This window comes from Hemiscyllium ocellatum, chromosome 25, assembly GCF_020745735.1.
Source record: "Hemiscyllium ocellatum isolate sHemOce1 chromosome 25, sHemOce1.pat.X.cur, whole genome shotgun sequence".
Taxonomy (NCBI): domain Eukaryota; kingdom Metazoa; phylum Chordata; class Chondrichthyes; order Orectolobiformes; family Hemiscylliidae; genus Hemiscyllium; species Hemiscyllium ocellatum.
In genome coordinates, this window is record NC_083425.1 from 1,201,853 (window position 1) to 1,220,132 (window position 18,280).

At 46.7% G+C, this 18,280-nt stretch overlaps 1 protein-coding gene across 1 annotated transcript in view; it reads right to left on the minus strand.

Annotated features, from left to right (window-relative positions):
- Positions 1-1,497: 1,497 nt before the first annotated feature.
- ankfn1 (ankyrin repeat and fibronectin type III domain containing 1) overlaps positions 1,498-18,280 on the minus strand; it is a 58,546-nt gene continuing 41,763 nt past the window's right edge. The window contains exons 13-17 of the mRNA XM_060844779.1: positions 18,039-18,186; positions 15,473-15,641; positions 13,881-14,047; positions 8,620-8,830; positions 1,498-2,216 (exon numbers count right to left, since the gene is read on the minus strand). Coding sequence (XP_060700762.1) covers positions 1,498-2,216; positions 8,620-8,830; positions 13,881-14,047; positions 15,473-15,641; positions 18,039-18,186 — 1,414 coding nt within the window. The remainder of the gene's footprint in view (positions 2,217-8,619; positions 8,831-13,880; positions 14,048-15,472; positions 15,642-18,038; positions 18,187-18,280) is intronic.

An 18,280-nucleotide genomic window follows, 5' to 3' on the forward strand; every position in this document is an offset into this window, starting at 1 on the left:
TTTTTCCATTGAAGTTATTCCTGCTGGCCCCTTTCGGTCAATCCAGTCTTTTGGCTATTGGTGAAGTTTTCTCTTCAAGAAACGGAATAGTTCAGTGTCCAGACACGCTATTACCTCACCAAACACTCATTAGTGCAAATAATTCAACATCAAGTGCAGGGTTTGAAATGCAGAAACCAGGATATTTTTGGAAGGTAGTTCCTATTGCTTTGCAAAATGGGAGAAATTAGGAGAGGAAGGGTACATTTATTGTTTCTCTTTGGAGTGGATAGGGTTCACAGGACATTAGCTTGATATGTTAAAATCTGAAAATGGTTTCCCTGGAGAAAAGAAGAAGAAAGCATTTCCAGGAGCAGGAGACTCTGTGAGCAATGAATTCAGATCAAAGAGAAAGCAGCCAGAGGAGATGTTCGGTTTCTTTGTAGAGTCAGCGAGTTGTTGTGATCAGGAACACACTGTCTGAAAGGCCAGTGGAAATTGGAGAAACTCTTGATGCAAAGAACCGTTCAGGGCTCTGATCAAAGCGCTGGTAAGTGAGACTGAGCGGACTGCGTTTTCTAATTGGATAGGTCAGACTGACATAATAGGCTGACTGACTTTGTGCTGGATGATTCTAAGGTACACCTGGATCAAGAATAAGCCCCTTATCACAAACTGTATTTATTCCAACACATCTCTGCCCGGATAAGCAATGTATCAATTGGAGCTTCCCACGTTATTCTTTCAGCCTGCTTCCTTGAAAATGTTGGAACAATTTCACAAATCTAGGCAGATTTTGCATATCAAATTCCTAGCCTTAAATAAAAATACTCCCTGCTAACACTTAGTGGAAAAATAGATCCTTGGTAGGAAAAGGCAGAGCAGGTGACAAAAGGGGATGTTGGAGATTGGTGTCAGAAACACTCTGGACAGAGTCAGTGTGTTCAGTCCACAAACTGCTGATTGACTAGAATACGGATGGTTTTCCAATCTCCTGCACTGATGATGTTTCCATTTGCAGATGAATGAGCTGTGTCAATGATGGGTAAAGTGTCGAATCTCAGTCAGATAAAAGCAGTCCCTGCTCACACACTGACAACCACCCACCAATTATCACAGCCAGTTTCAAATTCCAACAAAACATTGACCTACAACTTATTTCTTGTTTCTCTGCCTCCAATGCTCCCCTGGTACTGCCCCTCATCCCCTTTCCTCCCCTCAATACTTGATTCCATCCCAAAAGCACTGAATTTCAATGGAGTGCGAGCCCAGGTAGAGGCTGTGGGGGGCTGAACCTACTCTTATCCAACATCCATACATGAAGAGGTGAGGACACTGACTGACTATTCTCCCTCCCCTCCTGTCTCAATAAAAGTCCCTGCACCACCGTCATCATCCAGTGTCTTTAGACCAATTCTAGCCAATCCTGTGCTGGCAAACCAGAGAAACATCCTGGGGGTATCAGAGTCAGTAATCCCAGGCAACGTGTCTGCTGATTGTTTTGTTTGCAGTAACTCCCTACAGAACACTGCTGACTACATCCGAGCCCTGAGTGTCACCCAGTGCGTCACAGTCAGTCTCCAGGGCTGTAAGCTCAGCACCCTGGGACTGAGGGCTGCAGATACTCAAGGACAATGTGCTAGACTCTTCCTGGGAACTGCCTTTCTGACTCAGATCCATCATGATTCCTCTGTCACTCGATTTCGATTCTTCCAGGATTACCCTGGTGCTTTCAGCAATGCTGAGATCCTGGGCCAGACAGGGTGATTTTGAGGAGGATAGTTCAGGCTCCGGTCTGTGTTTATAGACCCCTAGTGACAGGCTGAGGCACTCGGGTTCTGGGTGGAAACACAGCCACTTGTTCTGGTTAAAGTGCCGATGTTTCTGATACCGAGGTACTCTGGGCTGAGTCTCACTAACAGATCGGGTGTTTGTTGGTGCTTTCTCCATGAAGACCTTGTTGACTGCTCCCCTGGTCAAGTCCTGGCTGTAGTCTGAAGCAGGCTCACTCACTCCTCGGAAACTGCTCAGTTGTTCACAGTCACCTTTCAGTCGCAGCTCATTCACCTGGAGAACATCTGGGGCACTGCCACTTAATCGGCAACTGCCTGGGTTCCTGAATGGAGCAGGAGAAGACTGCAGCTCACGGGGACTCAGAGGATCACTCGAATCATAGTCACTGTCAGTGGGAAGGAATACCTCAGAACAGGCGTCATCGTCAGAGCAGGGCTGGGAGCCTGGAACACAGAGAGCAGCTCACAGTCAGACACTGAGCAATCACCCCCGAGAAATCAAACCCTAGAAATTTTACCCGAGGCCTCTGAATAAACAAGCAATCAACAGCAAACCAGTTCAGCTGTATTCAATCCTGATGTCGGGGTCATAGTGCAGAGATCATGTACGGATGAACAGCGGGAGATTGGATTGAGTGGCCCTATTCTGAAGAGGACGAGTTAAGCTGCATCATTTGGAGGGTGAATGAGGAAACAAAATCAGAGATGGTTTTCCACAAGGGACAGTGTGCTACATCACCTTTCAGAGAGCTTGACAACGAACATCAACCAACTTGTGAAAGTGCCATGGAGCAGAATGTTGGACAGAGGACTCCAGTTGTACACCTCTGCATTGAGTTGTAGGCAGTGTGATTGACTCAGTGAATGTCTGATCCATGCTCTTGCTCCATGAGGTTCTGGGGCCATTTCCTTCAGTACTCTAGGAAGGCCCTTGAGATTTATTGGCCTCAATCCCACCAATCTCGCCAACCCCATTTCCCTATGAATCCTGATTTCCTACAGTTTCTGCCTCTCACTGAATCCTCTGGGTACTTATTTGTATTCTTTCTTCCCCATTATCACTTCCCATGTTTCTGACTGTGAGGGATGTACATTTGTTCTTACCATTTTATTTCACACATACCTACAGTAACTTTTACAGTCAGTTTTAATGTTCCCCACAAACGTATTCTCTCACTATTTTCCTTTTCTTAGACAATCTCTTTGTTCTCCTTTGCTGAATTCTAATGCTCCCATTCCTCAGGTCTGTAGTTCGCTTCTAAACAATTTGTATGTCTCCTGTTTGGATCTAATCCTCTCTCTAATTCCCTTGTAAGGGCTTTAGCCACCTTTCCTGTACACCTTTTGCACCAGACAGGAATGAACAAACAAAAGGAAAATTGTACTTGACAAATCGACTAGAATTCTGTGAGGATGTAACTAGACAAGTTGATGAAGGGGTGCTAGTAAATGTGGTTTATTTGGACTTTCTGAAGACTTTCAATAAAGACCCACACAAGAGACTAATGTGTAAAATTAAAGCACATGGAATAGGGGGTAGTGTGTTCAGATAGATAGGGAACTGGTTGGCAGACACAAAACAAATAGTAGGAATATACGGGTCTTTTTGTGAGTGAGAGCCAGTGATTAGTGAGTTACTGCAGGGATCACTGCTAACTAATCACAATATATATTATTGACTAAGATAATGGAACTAAATGTAACATCCCCACATTTGCAGATGACACAGCAGGGTGGGAGGCTGAGCTGGTGAGGAGGATGCAGAGATGTTGCAGTGGGATTTGGACAGGCTGAGGGAGTGGCAAATACATGGCAGATGCAGAATATTTTTTTAAATCACCAGGATGAGGTGACACCATCTGGGCCAGCATTTATTGGCCATCCCTAATTACCCAGAGGGCATTGCAGTGGGTCTGGAGTCACATGTAGGCCAGACCAGGTAAGGATGACAGTTTCTTTCCCTGAAGGACATTAGTGACCAGATGGATGGTCACAGTGTAAGGATATGGGACAAACCATTTAGGACTGAGACAAGGAGAAATGTCTTCACCCAGAAAGTGATGAGCCTTTGGAATGCAGGACTACAAAAAGCAGTCGAGGCTTAAACATTAACTAATTTCAATGATGCGGAAGTGCCGGTGTCAACTGAGGAAGGAGCAGCACTACGAAAGCTTGTGATTTGATATAATCCTATTGGACTATAACCTGGTGTCAAGAAGATTCTGGGTAATCCAAGATGGAGGATGGGAAAAATTTCTGGCTGTAACAGCTGCTCCTTTTTTTTGAGGTATTTTAGGTGTTGGAGGTGATTTCCTCGAATCCCAGGAGCAGCAATTACTGTTTTATATGCTGCTGCATTGTTTTGGAACTTTGGGGAAAAAAAAAGTCAAAACAACAGCAGTTTTAAAAGGAAGAAGAACAGACAAAGGAAGCACATGGTGAGGACAGTGCAGGAGAGAGAGAGAGAGAAAACCTGCACAGTTACTGCCTTTCATGTGTTGCTGGACATCGGAGTGCGTCAGGGAAAATTAACAAACAGTGAATTTCACAACTAATCTTGGAGGAACCTGTTTGGGCGAAGTCAACAACACAGAATCAGACAAGTTAATCGTTGTTTTAAGTCTGTCCAATAAAAAGGCTGCAGTAGTGAGTACAGTGGGTTCTTTCTTGATTATATGTTTTTGGAGATAAATATCTCTATTAAACTTAAAATATAAGCCATAACTATTAATTTAACCCAATGCAGTATTTTGTAGAGGAATAAGACTGTTATTTTCTGGGTCTGTAGATTGTGAAGGAGCAAAAATGGCCTTTGCAGTGATATGTGCTTCTTGTCAGATGTGGGAGTTTAAAGAGAGTTTAAGGGTTACTGCGGATTATATCTGCCATAAATGCTGTTGAATGCGAATCTTATCAGATTGAATGGATCAGTTGGAGAGACAGTTAGAAGCAATGAGGAATTTGCAACAGCAATAGTATGTGATGGATGGCAGTTATAGGAAGGGGGGAAAGTCTCAGATACAGTCACATAGATGGGTTTACTCTAGGAAAGGTAAGAGAGGTAGGCACCTAGGGCAGGAGCCTTTTGTGGAAATACCTATTTCAAACAGGTATGCTGTTTTGGAAAATGTAGGGGGTGCTGGATTCTCAGGGGAACGTAGCACGAGCAGCCAAGTTTCTGGTATTGAGACTGGCTCTAATGCAACAAGGGGTACGTCGGCTTCCAAGAAATCAACTGTGTTAGGGGATTCTGTAGTCAGAGATACAGACAGACATTTCTGTGACCAGCTGAGAAAAAGCAGAATGGTGTGTTGTTTCCCTGGTGCCAGGATCAAGGGTGTCTCAGAGAGGGTGCAGAATGTTCTCACAGGGGAGAGGGGCCAGCAGGAGGTCATTGTCCATATTGGAACCAATGATATATGAAGGAAAATGGTTGAGATTCTGGGGGAGATTACAGAGAGTTAGGCAGAAATTTAAAAAGAAGGTCCTCAAGAGTAGTAATATCTGGATTACTCCCAATGCTATGAGCTAGTGAGGGCAGGAATAGGAGGATAGAGCAGATGAATGCATGGCTGAGGAGCTGGTGTATGGGAGAAGGATTCACATTTTTGGATCATTGGAATCTCTTTTGGGGTAGAAGTGACCTGTACAAGAAGGACGGATTGCACCTAAATTGGAAGGGGACCAATATACTGGCAGGGAAATTTGCTAGAGCTGCTCAGGGGGATTTAAACTAGTAAGGTGGGGGTGGTGGTGGGGGAGGGGAGGGGAGGGGAGGGGGGTGGGGGGGATCCAGGGAGATAGTGAGGAAAGAGATTGATCTGAGACGGGTACAGTTGAGAACAGAAGTGAATCAAAACGTCAGGGCAGGCAGGGACAAGGTAGGAGTACTACATTAAACTGCATTTATTTCAATGCAAGGGGCCTAACAAGGAAGGCAGATGAACTCAGGGCATGGTTAGGAACATGGGGCTGGGATATCATAGCAATTACAGAAACGTGGCTCAGGGATGGGCAGGACTGGCAGCTTAATGTTCCAGGATACAAATGCTACAGGAAGGATAGAAAAGAAAGCAAGAGAGGGGGAGTGGCATTTCTGATGTGGGGAGGGGGAGTGGCATTACAGCTGTGCTGAGAGAGAGGATATTCCCAGAAATACATCCAGGGAAGTTATTTGGGTGGAACTGAGAAATAAGAAAGGGATGATCACCTTACTGGGATTGTATTATAGACCCCCCAATAGTCAGAGGGAAATTGAGAAACAAACCTATAAGGAGATCTCAGCTATCTGTAAAAATAATAGGGTAGTTATGGTAGGGGATTTTAACTTTCCAAACATCGACTGGGACTGCCATAGTGATTCAGTATGTGGATGTACCTACTAGAGAAGGTGCAAAACTTGACCTACTCTTGGGAAATAAGGCAGGGCAGGTGACTGAGGTGTCAGTGGGGGAGCACTTTGGGGCCAGCGACCATAATTCTATTAGTTTTAAAATAATGATGGAAAAGGATAGACCAGATCTAAAAGTTGAAGTTCTAAATTGGAGAAAGACCAATTTTGACGGTATTAGGCAAGAACTTTTGAAAGCTGATTGGAGGGCAGATCCAATCTGCCCTCCAATCAGGTAAAGGGAATGCTGGATGACTAAAGAAGTTGAGGGTTTGGTTAAGAAAAAGAAGGAAGCATATGTCAGGTATAGACAGGATAGATCGAGCGAATCATAAGAAGAGTATAAAGAAAGTAGGAGTATACTTAATAGGGAAATCAGGAGGACAAAACGGGGACATGAGATAGCTTTGGCAAATAGAATTAAGGAGAATCCAAAGCGTTTTTACAAATACATTAAGGACAAAAGGGTAACTAGGGAGAGAATAGGGCCCCTCAAAGATCAGCAAGATGGCCTTTGTGTGAGCCGCAGAAAATGGGGGGGATACTAAATGAATATTTTGCATCAGTATTTACTGTGGAAAAGGATATGGAAGATATAGACTGTAGGGAAACAGATGGTGACATCTTGCAAAACGTCCAGATTACAGAGGAGGAAGTGCTGGATGTCTTGAAACAGGTAAAGGTGGATAAATCCCCAAGACCTGATCAGGTGTACACGAGAACTCTGTGGGAAGCTAGAGAAGTGATTGCTGGGCCTCTTGCTGAGATATTTGTATCTTCGATAGTCACAGGTGAGGTGCCGGAAGACTGGAGGTTGGCAAACGTGTTGCCACTGTTTAAGAAGGGTGGTAAGGACAAGCCAGGGAACTATAGACCAGTGAGCCTGACCTCGGTGGTGGGCAAGTTGTTGGAGGGAATCCTGAGGGACAGCATGTACGTGTACTTGGAAAGGCAAGGACTGATTAGAGATAGTCAGCATGGCTTTGTGTGTGGGAAATCATGTCTCACAAACTTGATTGAGTTTTTTGAGGAAGTAACAAAGAGGATTGACGAGGGTGGAGCGGTAGATGTGATCTATATGGACTTCAGTAAGGCATTCAACAAGGTTCTCCATGAGAGACTGGTTAGCAAGATTAGATCTCACGGAATACAGGGAGAACTAGCCATGTGGATACAGAACTGACTCAAAGGTAGAAGACAGGGTGGTGGTGGAGGGTTGTTTTTCATACTGGAGGACTGTAACCAGTGGAGTGCCACAAGGATCGGTGCTGGGTCCTCTACTTTTTGTCATTTACATAAATGATTTGGATGCGAGCATAAGAGGTAGAGTTGGTAAGTCTGTAGATGTCACCAAAATTGGAGGTGTAGTGGACAGCGAAGAGGGTTACCTCAGATTACAACAGGACCTGGACCAGATGGGCCAATGGGCTGGAGTTTAATTCAGATAAATGCAAGGTGCTGCATTTTGGGTAAGTAAATCTTAGCAGGACTTATACACTTAATGGTAAGGTCCTAGGGAGTTTTGCTGAACAAAGAGACCTTGGAGTGCAGGTTCATAGCTCCTTGAAAGTGGAGTCACAGGTAGATAGGATAGTGAAGAAGGCGTTTGATATGCTTTCCTTTATTGGTCAGAGTATTGATTGTAGGAGTTGGGAGGTCATGTTGCAGCTGTACAGGACATTGGTAAGGCCACTGTTGGAATATTGCGTGCAATTCTGATCTCCTTCCTATCGGAAAGATGTTGTGAAACTTGAAAGGGTTCAGAAAAGATTTACAAGGATATTGTCAGGGTTGGAGGATTTGAGCTACAGGGAGAGGCTGAACAGGCTGGGGCTGTTTTCCCTGGAGCATCGGAGGCTGAGGGGTGACCTTATAGAGGTTGTCAAAATGATGAGGGGCATGGATAGGGTAAATAGATAGATAGGTGGATAAGGTCTTTTCCCTGGGTCGGGGAGTCCAGAGCTAGACGGTATAGGTTTAGGGTGAGAGGGGAAAGATATAAAAGAGACCTAAGGGGCAACGTTTTCACGCAGAGGGTGGTACGTGTATGGAATGAGCTGCGAGAGGAAGTGGTGGAGGCTGGCACAATTACAGCATTTAAGAGGCATTTGGATGGGTATATCAATAGGAAGGGTTTGGAGGGATATGGGACGGGTGTTGGCAGGTGAGACTAGATTGGGTTGAGATATCTGGTCGGCATGGATGGGTTGGACCGAAGGGTCTGTTTCCATGCTATACATCTCTATGACTCTGTGTGACTTCTGACCTTGTATAATTTCAAGAAGGATTTGGATAAAGCATTGGAGGTTAAAGGGATCAAGGGCTATGGGGGAATGGTTAATTCGGATGATGAGCCATGATCATTTTGAAGGGCTGAATGGCCTATTCCAGTTGGTGCTTACTACGCTCCTATGAGGTGGAGACTGTGACAGTCAGTGAATGGATTCTGTCTCTCACCACTCTGAACTTTCCTCTGTTGGTTTTCTGGTGAGGATGATTGGGAAGGTGGATCGTCCAGGTGGGAAGAGGTGGAGTCCTTCTCCTGAGGAGTTTCCCCTGGGAATCCGATGAACCATGTGATGGGGAGGCCTCCAGATGAATGTTTGTAGCGGGCATAGTGCAAAACATCCGGAATCCAGCGCACACTTCTCCAAATCACATCCAGTTGCTGCAGGAAAAGGTACAGGAAGAGTCACTCACACATCCCCACAATCAACTATAAGCAACACACTCACCTGTACCCCACGCACCTCTACCCCACTCACCTGCACCCCACTCACCTGTAGCTGAAAATGTGTTGCTGGAAAAGCGCAGCAGGTCAAGCAGCATCCAAGAACAGGAAATTCGACGTTTTGGGCATAAGCCCTTCATCAGGAAACATTGAATCTCCTGCTCCTTGGATGCTGCCTGACCTGATGTGCTTTTCCAGCAACACATTTTCGGCTGTGATACTCCAGCATCTGCAGACCTCACTTTCTCCTCCAATCACCTCTACCCCACTCACCTGTAACCCACACACGTGTACTCTGAACTCACCTATACGACACTCACCTGTATGAAGGCGAAAATGAGGACTGCAGATGCTGGAGGTCAGAGTCAAGGTGAGAGTGGTGCTGGAAAAGCACAGCAGGTCAGGCAGGGAGCCTCCAGGGTGGAGACATAAATGGAAGGGGGGTGGGGCTGGGGAGAAGGAAGCTAAGAGTACAATAGGTGGGTGGAGGTGGGGATGAAAGTAAAATGTCAGAGAGGAGGGTGGAACGGATGTGTGGGAAGGAAGATGGGCAGGTTGGACAGGTCATGAGGACGGTGCTGAGCTGGAAGGTTGGCAGTGAGGTGAGGTGGGGGGAGAGGAGGAAATGAGGAAACTGGTGAAGTCCACATTGATGCCCTGGGGTTGACGTGTCCTGAGGCGGAAGATGAGGCGTTCTTCCTCCAGGCTTCGGGTGGTGAGGGAACAGCTGTGGAGGAGGCCCAGTGGGGGAGGGGGGGGGTGGAGTTGAATGTTGGGCCATGGGGTAGTGGGTTGATTGGTGCAGGTGTCCCAGAGATGTTCGCTGAAGCGCTCTGCGAGGAGATGTCCAGTCTCCGCAGTGTAGAGGAGATCGCATCGGGAGCAACAGATACAATAATCGAGGGAGTCGGCGGGGGTGGGTGGTTTATACACAGAATAACAGATACCCCGGGAGGGAGTTACAGACTGGAATCTAATCGAGGGGTATGAGGTGGTTCATATACGGAATAACAGACGCCCGGGAGTGAGTTACGCACTAGAATCTAATCGAGGGGTCCGGGGTGGTGTATAAACGGAATAACAGCTCCCTGGGAGGGAGTTACAGACTGGAATCTAGACAAGGGGGGTCGGGGGGTTAATATACAGAATATCAGATACCCGGGAGTCAGTTATACACTAGAATCTAATCAAGGGGTTCGAGGTGGTTTAAACACAGAATAACAGATACCCGGGAGTGTGTTACAGACTGGAAACTAATCGAGGGGTATGAGGTGGTTCATATACAGAATAACAGATACCTGGGAGGGGCTTACATACTAGAATCTAATCGAGGGTTTCGGGATGGTTTATATACAGAATAACTGATACCCAGAAGGGAGTTACAGACTGGAATCCAATCGAGGGGATCGGGGTGGTTTAAATACAGAATAACTGATACCCAGAAGGGAGTTACAGACTGGAATCAAATCAAGTGGCTCCGTGAGGTTTATATACAGAATAACAGATACCCGGGAGGGAGTTACAGACTGGAATCTAGTCGAGGGGCTCGGGGGGTTTATATACAGAATAACAGATACCTGGGAGGGAGTTACAAACTGGAATGTAATCGAGGGGCTCAGGAAGGTTTATATATAAAATAATAGATACCCAGGAGGGAGTTACAGACTGGAATCTAATCGAAGTGTTTCTGGGGGTTTATATTCAGAATAACATAACCAGAAGTTCATTACAGACTGGAATCTAGTCTAGGTTTCAGGGAGAAGTCTATACAGAATAATAGATACCCAGGTGGGAGTTACACACTGGAATCTACATTTTCCATAATGTTGGAATAGGAAAGAAGCAGTCACCAAATGATGATATTTAATTTGCGAAAAGGAAATTATGACGCTATTGGACAGGAGTTGGGAAGTACAGGCTGGCAGCAATTGTTCCACAGAAAGGGCACAGCAGACATGTGGAGACTATTTAAGGAGCAGTTGTTGTGAGTGATGCACATATTTGTTCCTCTGAGGCAGGGAAGAAGGGGGAAGATTAAGGAACCTTGGCTGACGGAAACAGAGGAGCTTCTCGTCAAAAGGAAGAAGGCAGCTTCCGTAAGGTGGAGGAAGCAAGGATCTAGCACAGCTTTAGAGGATTACAGGCTTACTAGAAAGGAGCTCAGAAATGGACTGAGGAGAGCCAGGAGGGGGCACGAAAAGGCTCGACAGGAAGAATTAGGGAGAACCCAAATACGTTTTACTCATACGTGAGGAATAAGAGAATGATCAGGGAGAAGGGAGGGCCGATCAGGAATAGCGGAGGGAACTTGTGTGTGGAGTCTGAGCAGATAGGGGAAGCCCTAAATGAGTTTTTGCTTCGGTTTTCACCAAGGAAAGGGACCTTGTTGTGAATGAGAACTTTGAGGAGCTGGGATACAGGCTTGAACAGATTGAGATTGATGCACAAAGTTTGGGAGAAGATTTGTAGCTCGGGTGCTTGTTGTTGTGGTTCTGTTCGCTGAGCTGGGAATTTGTGTTGCAGACATTTCGTTCCCTGTCTAGGACTGCACAAAACACTACATAGGACAAACAGGAAGACAGCTAAGGATCTGCATCCATGAACACTAACTAGCCACGAAACGACACGACTAGCTATCCTGAGTAGCCATACACGCAGATGACAAGCAACATGAATTCAACTGGGACAACACTACTATTACAGGACAAGCCAAACAGAGAACAGCCAGGGAATTCCTAGAGGCATGGCACTCATCCACAGATTCTATCAACAAACACATCGACCTGGACCTGATATACCGACCACTGCAGCGGACAGCTGGAACTGACAACCGGAAGCGGCAGAGACAAATCACTATAAATGCCGGAGGAAAGATCACAGAAGCGCTTCACAGGAGGCTCCCAAGCACTGAGGATGTCACCTAGACAGGGGACAAAACATCTGCAACGCAAATTTCCAGCTCGGCGAACAGAACCACAACAATGAGATTGATGAAGTTGATGTGCTGGAAATTTTGGAAAACATTAAGATTGATAAGTCCCCAGGGCCAGACCAGATTTATCCCAGGCTGCTCTGGGAAGTGAGAAAGGAGGTTGCTAAGCCACTGGCAAAGATCTTTGCCTCCTCACTCTCCACAGGAGTCGTACCAAAGGATTGGAGGGAGCAAATGTTGTTCCTCTTTTCAAGAAAGGGGAATAGGGAAATCCCTGGTAATTACAGACCAGTCAGTCTTACATCTGTGGTCAGCAAGGTTTTGGAAAGAATTCTGAGGGATAGGATTTATGACTATTTGGAAAAGCATAGCATGATTAAAGGCAGTCAGTATGGTTTAGAGAGGGGCAGGTCATGACTCACGAATCTTATTGAGTTCTTTGAAGAGGTGATAAGGCAGGTTGATGAAGGTCAAGCAGTGGATGTGGTGTATATGGATTTCAGCAAGGCATTTGATAGGGTTCCCCATGGTAGGCTCATTCATAAAGTCAGGTGGTATGGGATATAGGGAGCTTGGGCTACCTGGATTCAGAATTGGTTGGCTGACAGAAGGCAACCTGTCAGAAGTAGATGGAAAGTATTCTGCCTGGAGGTCAGTGATGAGTGGGGTCCCACAGGGCTCTGTTTTTGGGCTTCTGCTCTTTGTAGTTTTTATAAATGACTTGGATGAGGAGGTTGAGGGGTGGATTAGTAAATTTGCAGATGACACAAAGGTTGGAGGTGCCGTTGATAGTATTGAGGGCTACTGCAGGCTGCAGCGCAACATAGACAGGATGCAGAGCTGGGCTGAGAAATGGCAGACGGAGTTCAACCTGGATAAATGTGAAGTGATGCATTTTGGAAGGTCGAACTCGAATGCTGAATATAGGATTAAAGACAGGATTCCTGGCAGTGTGGAGGAACAACAGGATCTGTGTGTACAAGTACATAGATTCCTTAAAGTTACCACCCAAGTGGATAGGGTTATTAAGAAAGGACAACGTGTTTTGGCTTTCATTAACAAGGGGATAGAGTTTAAGAGCCACGAGGTTTTGTTGCAGCTCTACAAGTCCCTGGTGAGACCACACTTGGAATATTGTGTCCAGTTCTGGTCGCCCTACTATAGGAAAGATACAGAGGCTTTGGAGAGGGTGCAAAGAAGGTTTACCAGGATGCTGCCTGGACTGGAGGGCTTGTCTTATGAAGAAAGGTTGACTAAGCTCAGACTTTTCTCTCTGGAGAGAAGGAGGAAGAGAGGAGACCTGATCGAGGTGTACAAGATAATGAGGGGAATAGATAGAGTCAATAGCCAGAGACTTTTCCCCAGGGCAGGACTGACTGGTAAGAGAAGTCATAGTTTGAAGATATTAGGAGGAAGATATAAAGGAGACGTCAGAGGTAGATTTTTTACACAGAGAGTTGTGAATGGATGGAATACGTTGCCAGCTGTGGTGGTTGAAGCAGAGTCATTAAGGACATTTAGGCAACTGCTGGACATGCACATGGACAGCAGCGAGTTGAGGGGTGCGTTGGTTAGGTTATTTTATTTTACATTAGGATTAATCCTCGACACAAAATTATGGGCTGAAGGGCCTGTTCTGTGTCGTACATTTCTACGTTCTGTGTTCTATGGAATCTAATTGAGTTGTTCATGGGGGTTTATGTACAGAATAACAGCTACTCGGGAGGGAGTTACAGAATCTACGAGTAAAAAGTGAGGTCTGCAGATGCTGGAGATCAGAGCTGAAAATGTGTTGCTGGTTAAAGCGCAGCAGGTTAGGCAGCATCCAAGGAACAGGAAATTCGACGTTTCCTGATGAAGGGCTCTGGCCCGAAACGTCAAATTTCCTGTTCCTTGGATGCCGCCTGACCTGCTGCGCTTTAACCAGCAACACATTTTCAGTTACAGAATCTAATCGGGTGTGTGTGTGTGGGGGCGTGTGGGGGCGGTGGGGGGTGGGGGATTCAGGGTGGGCTGCATTACTGAGTCACAAACATGTATTTGCTGTGATCCTACCTGGATTGATTCTGACACCTGTTTGTGCCGGTTTTTTGCAGATTGCAGTTCTTCATCTGTTATTGCCTCTCGCAATGCCTGCTGGGAAATGAGGGAGTCCAGCTCCAATAATGTTGACACATGGCAGTACAGGTTCATGAATCTCTCCCTGTAGCAGCTGAAGTGAACTGGAACAAGAGACAGCAGGAGCAATGAGATGTTCTGTCTGACTGTGTTTACTGTACAAATAATCAGAGCTTACATTCCCTCGGACACATCCCCAGCAATCCATGCAGCCCATTAATCAACATCCTGGTCCAAACATCTCAAGCTCACACATTGTAAGGAAGATATAAATGTGCCTTATGTCCTGCCAGGTTTGCAGTACGAAGAGCAGCTAATGTCTGGTGGGACTCTTTGCCACGATAACCTCGTTCTGGGAATTGACCTCCAGATTGATAGTAACAAAGCAACATGAGATTTCAAAAATGATGCTCAGAATTCTTGAACTGTAATAAATCCTGTCAGTTAAACAGTGATAGGCCAAAAGAAACATGGAAACATTGAAACCAGCAGCAGGAACAGACTAACCAGCTCATCAAGACATTCAGAATGATCAAACAAAGCAAAGGATGAAAATAAATGGGCAAAATAAACTGTGGGGGTAAATTTGCAAGTAAGACCAAGATAGACAGCAAGAATATCTTTAAAAGAGAAAAAGTCAAAGTGAACACAGGCTCCTTAACACACTTATATTCTGTCCATAAAAATGATCCCAATCTTCCAGTTGCCTCCCATTTCACCGGCTTTTGCCCGAAATGTTGATTTCGCTGCTCGTTGGATGCTGCCTGAACTGCTGTGCTCTTCCAGCACCACTGATCCAGAATCCCACTTCACCACCCTCCCATGTTCCCTGGCTGATATCTCTGTCTCAGGCTCGCTGCAGTGCTCCAGCCAAGCTCAAAACAAGCTGGAAGTACACCACCTCATTGTTCCACAGGGGTGGTCTATAGCCTTCTGGCCTCAGTACAGAGTTCAACGCATGAAGCACCTTCTCCCATGACCTTACCCCACCTTCACACAACAGGCCTTATCACTGAGTCTGCTTTTACACACAGTCAATGTCAACCACTAACAATCCCTATTCACAGCTAGTCATTCTCCCAGGGCTGACCTTTACCCTTTCTGTTCATTCTCTTTGGGGTTTATCTGTGCCTATCGTTTATTCTTAACCCCTGCACCACCCTAACATCTGCATAAACACAAGTGTTTTCCAAACTCCATCATTTCTGAGGAAGGGTCACCGGATCTGAAACATTAACTCTGAATTCTCTCCACGGATGTTGCCTGACCTGCTGAGTATTTCCAACAATTTCTGTTTTTGTTTCTGTACTGGAGAGAGATATCAGGGTCTGTCCTGTACAGGGAGCAGCCAGATTGTGAGATTAAACTAGCAAGGATCAAAGTTCAACAATAGTCCAGCAACAGCAGCAAAAATCACCAACAGAGAAAGAATGAAAGAAATTTTCACAACAGCCTGTCTCATTCACAACAACCTCAGGGTAGTCAGCACAAAGGAAGCAGTGAAAGCTCACAATGACCGTTCCACACACCGATTTCAAACATCTGCAGCGGGAGGTAGAGGAAGTTGCTGCGATGATGAGAAGGATTGTGTTGTCCAGGGGCAGCGCAGACTGAGTCAGAGGACGGCAGGAGCAGGAGGAAGGCAATGTCGGGACTGAGTTCCAGCACCTCCTGAGTGTAGACACGGAACCGCTGCACCTGTCAACAATAACAGACATGCAGAAACCAGGAGGACATTTCAGAGAAACGGCCACACACACACCCACACCCACACGCGCACATCCACACATACACACAGACACACACACACACACACAGCACACATACTCACAAACAAGTGTCACATATACCGGGGTACATCAGAATGTGACAGTGAGGGGTGTGGGGTATATCAGTGTCTTACAGTGAGGGGTGTGGGGTACATCTGTGTGTTACAGTGAGGGTGTAGGATTTATCAATGTGTTACAGTGAGGGTGTGGGGTATATCAATGTGTTACAGTGAGAGGTGTGGGGTATATCAGTATGTTACAGTGAGGGGTGTGGGGTATATCAGTGTCACAGTGAGGGGTGTGGGATATATCAGAGTGTTACAGTGAGGGGTGTGGGGTATATCTGGATCAGTGGTGCTGGAAGAGCGCAGCAGTTCAGGCAGCATCCAAGGAGCAGTAAAATGATGTTTCGGGCAAAAGCCCTTCATCAGGAATAAAGGCAGTGAGCCTGAAGCGTGGAGAGATAAGCTAGAGGAGGGTGGGGGTGGGGAGAGAGTAGGATAGAGTACAATGGGTGAGTGGGGGAGGGGATGAAGGTGATAGGTCAGGGAAGAGAATGGAGTGGATAGGTGGAAAAGAAGATAGGCCGGTGCTGAGCTGGAAGTTTGGAACTAGGATGAGGTGGGGGAAGGGGAAATGAGGAAATTGTTGAAGTCCACATTGATGCCCTGGGGTTGAAGTGTTCCGAGGTGGAAGATGAAGCGTTCTTCCTCCAGGCGTCTGGTGGTGAGGGAGCGTGGTGAAGGAGGCCCAGGACCTCCATGTCCTCGGCAAAGCGGGAGGGGGAGTTGAAATGTTGGTCCACAGGGCGGTGTGGTTGATTGGTGCGGGTGTCCCGGAGATGTTCCCTAAAGTGCTCTGCCAGGAGGCGCCCAGTCTCCCCAATGTAGAGGAGACCGCATCGGGAGCAACGGATACAATAAATGATATCGGTGAATGTGCAGGTAAAACTTTGATGGATGTGGAAGGCTCCTTTAGGGCCTTGGATGGAGGTGAGGGAGGAGGTGTGGGTGCAGGTTTTGCAATTCCTGCGGTGGCAGGGGAAGGTGCCAGGATGTAGGTGGGTTGTAGGGGGACATGGACCTGACCAGGTAGTCACGGAGGGAACGGTCTTTGTGGAAGGCGGAAAGGGGTGGGGAGGGAAATATATCCCTGGTGGTGGGGTCTTTTTGGAGGTGGCGGAAATGTTGGCAGATGATTTGGTTTATGCGAAGGTTGGTAGGGTGGAAGGTGAGCAACAGGGGTGTTCAGTCCTTGTTACGGTTGGAGAGGTGTGGTCTGAGGGCGGAGGTGCAGGATGTGGACGAGATGCGTTGGAGGGCATCTTTAGCCACGTGGGAGGGGAAATTGCGGTCTCTAAAGAAGGAGGCCATCTGATGTGTTCTGTGGTGGAACTAAAGGGGTGTGGGATATATCAGAGTGTTACAGTGAGGGGTGTGGGGTATATCAGAGTGTTACAGTGAGAGGTGTAGGGTATATCCGAGTGTTACAGTGAGGGGTGTGGGGTATATCCGAGTGTTACAGTGAGGGGTGTGGGGTATATCAGTGTTTTACAGTGAGGGGTGTGGGATATATCAGTGTGTTACAGTGAGGGTTGTAGGGTATATCGGAGTGTTACAGTGAGAGGTGTGGTGTATATCAGAGTGTTACAGTGAGAGGTGTGGGGTATTTCAGTGTGTTACAGTGAGGGGTGTGGGGTATATCAGTTTGTTACATTGAGGGGTGTGGGGTATATCAGTGTTTTACAGTGAGGGGTGTGGGATATATCAGTGTGTTATAGTGAGGGTTGTAGGGTATATCCGAGTGTTACAGTGAGAGGTGTGGGGTATATCAGAGTGTTACAGTGAGGGGTGTGGGGTATATCAGTTTGTTACCTTGAGGGGTGTGGGGTATATCAGCGTGTTACAGTGAGAGGTGTGGTGTATATCAGTGTGTTACAGTGAGGGGTGTGGTGTATATCAGAGTGTTACAGTGAGGGGTGTGGGGTGTATCAGAGTGTTACAGTGAGGGATGTGGTGTATATCAGAGTGTTACAGTGAGGGGTGTGGGGTATATCAGTGTGTTACAGTGAGGGATGTGGGGTATATCAGTGTGTTACAGTGAGAGGTGTGGGGTGTATCAGAGTGTTACAGTGAGGGATGTGGTGTACATCAGAGTGTTACAGTGAGGGGTGTGGGGTATATCAGTGTGTTACAGTGATGGCGTTGGGGTGTAGGTGCAGTAATGTTGGATTTGCTCTGGTTTCCCCTCCCGCTGTGTGAATTCCACAGCAGTGACAGTGCGATGTGGAGCAGTAGCTGCAGTCGGGGAGGTTGCTGTCACTTACCTGCTGCAGGGGGAGGTCGATATGCTCGAATAAGGCTCGCACAGCTGCCTGCAGCTCAAAGAAAAGTCGGGGCTTTGTAACTGTGGCCTCTCCTCCACCACTGAGCCCCTCCTGTTCCGATAGACTCCTCATCCACTCCCAGTCCTCTCTGCAGTCGATAAACCATTCATGAGCCAGAGATTCCACTCATAGTTGAAATATTTACAAGACAAACCCTTCTGCCCCTCCAGCCTACATTGGTT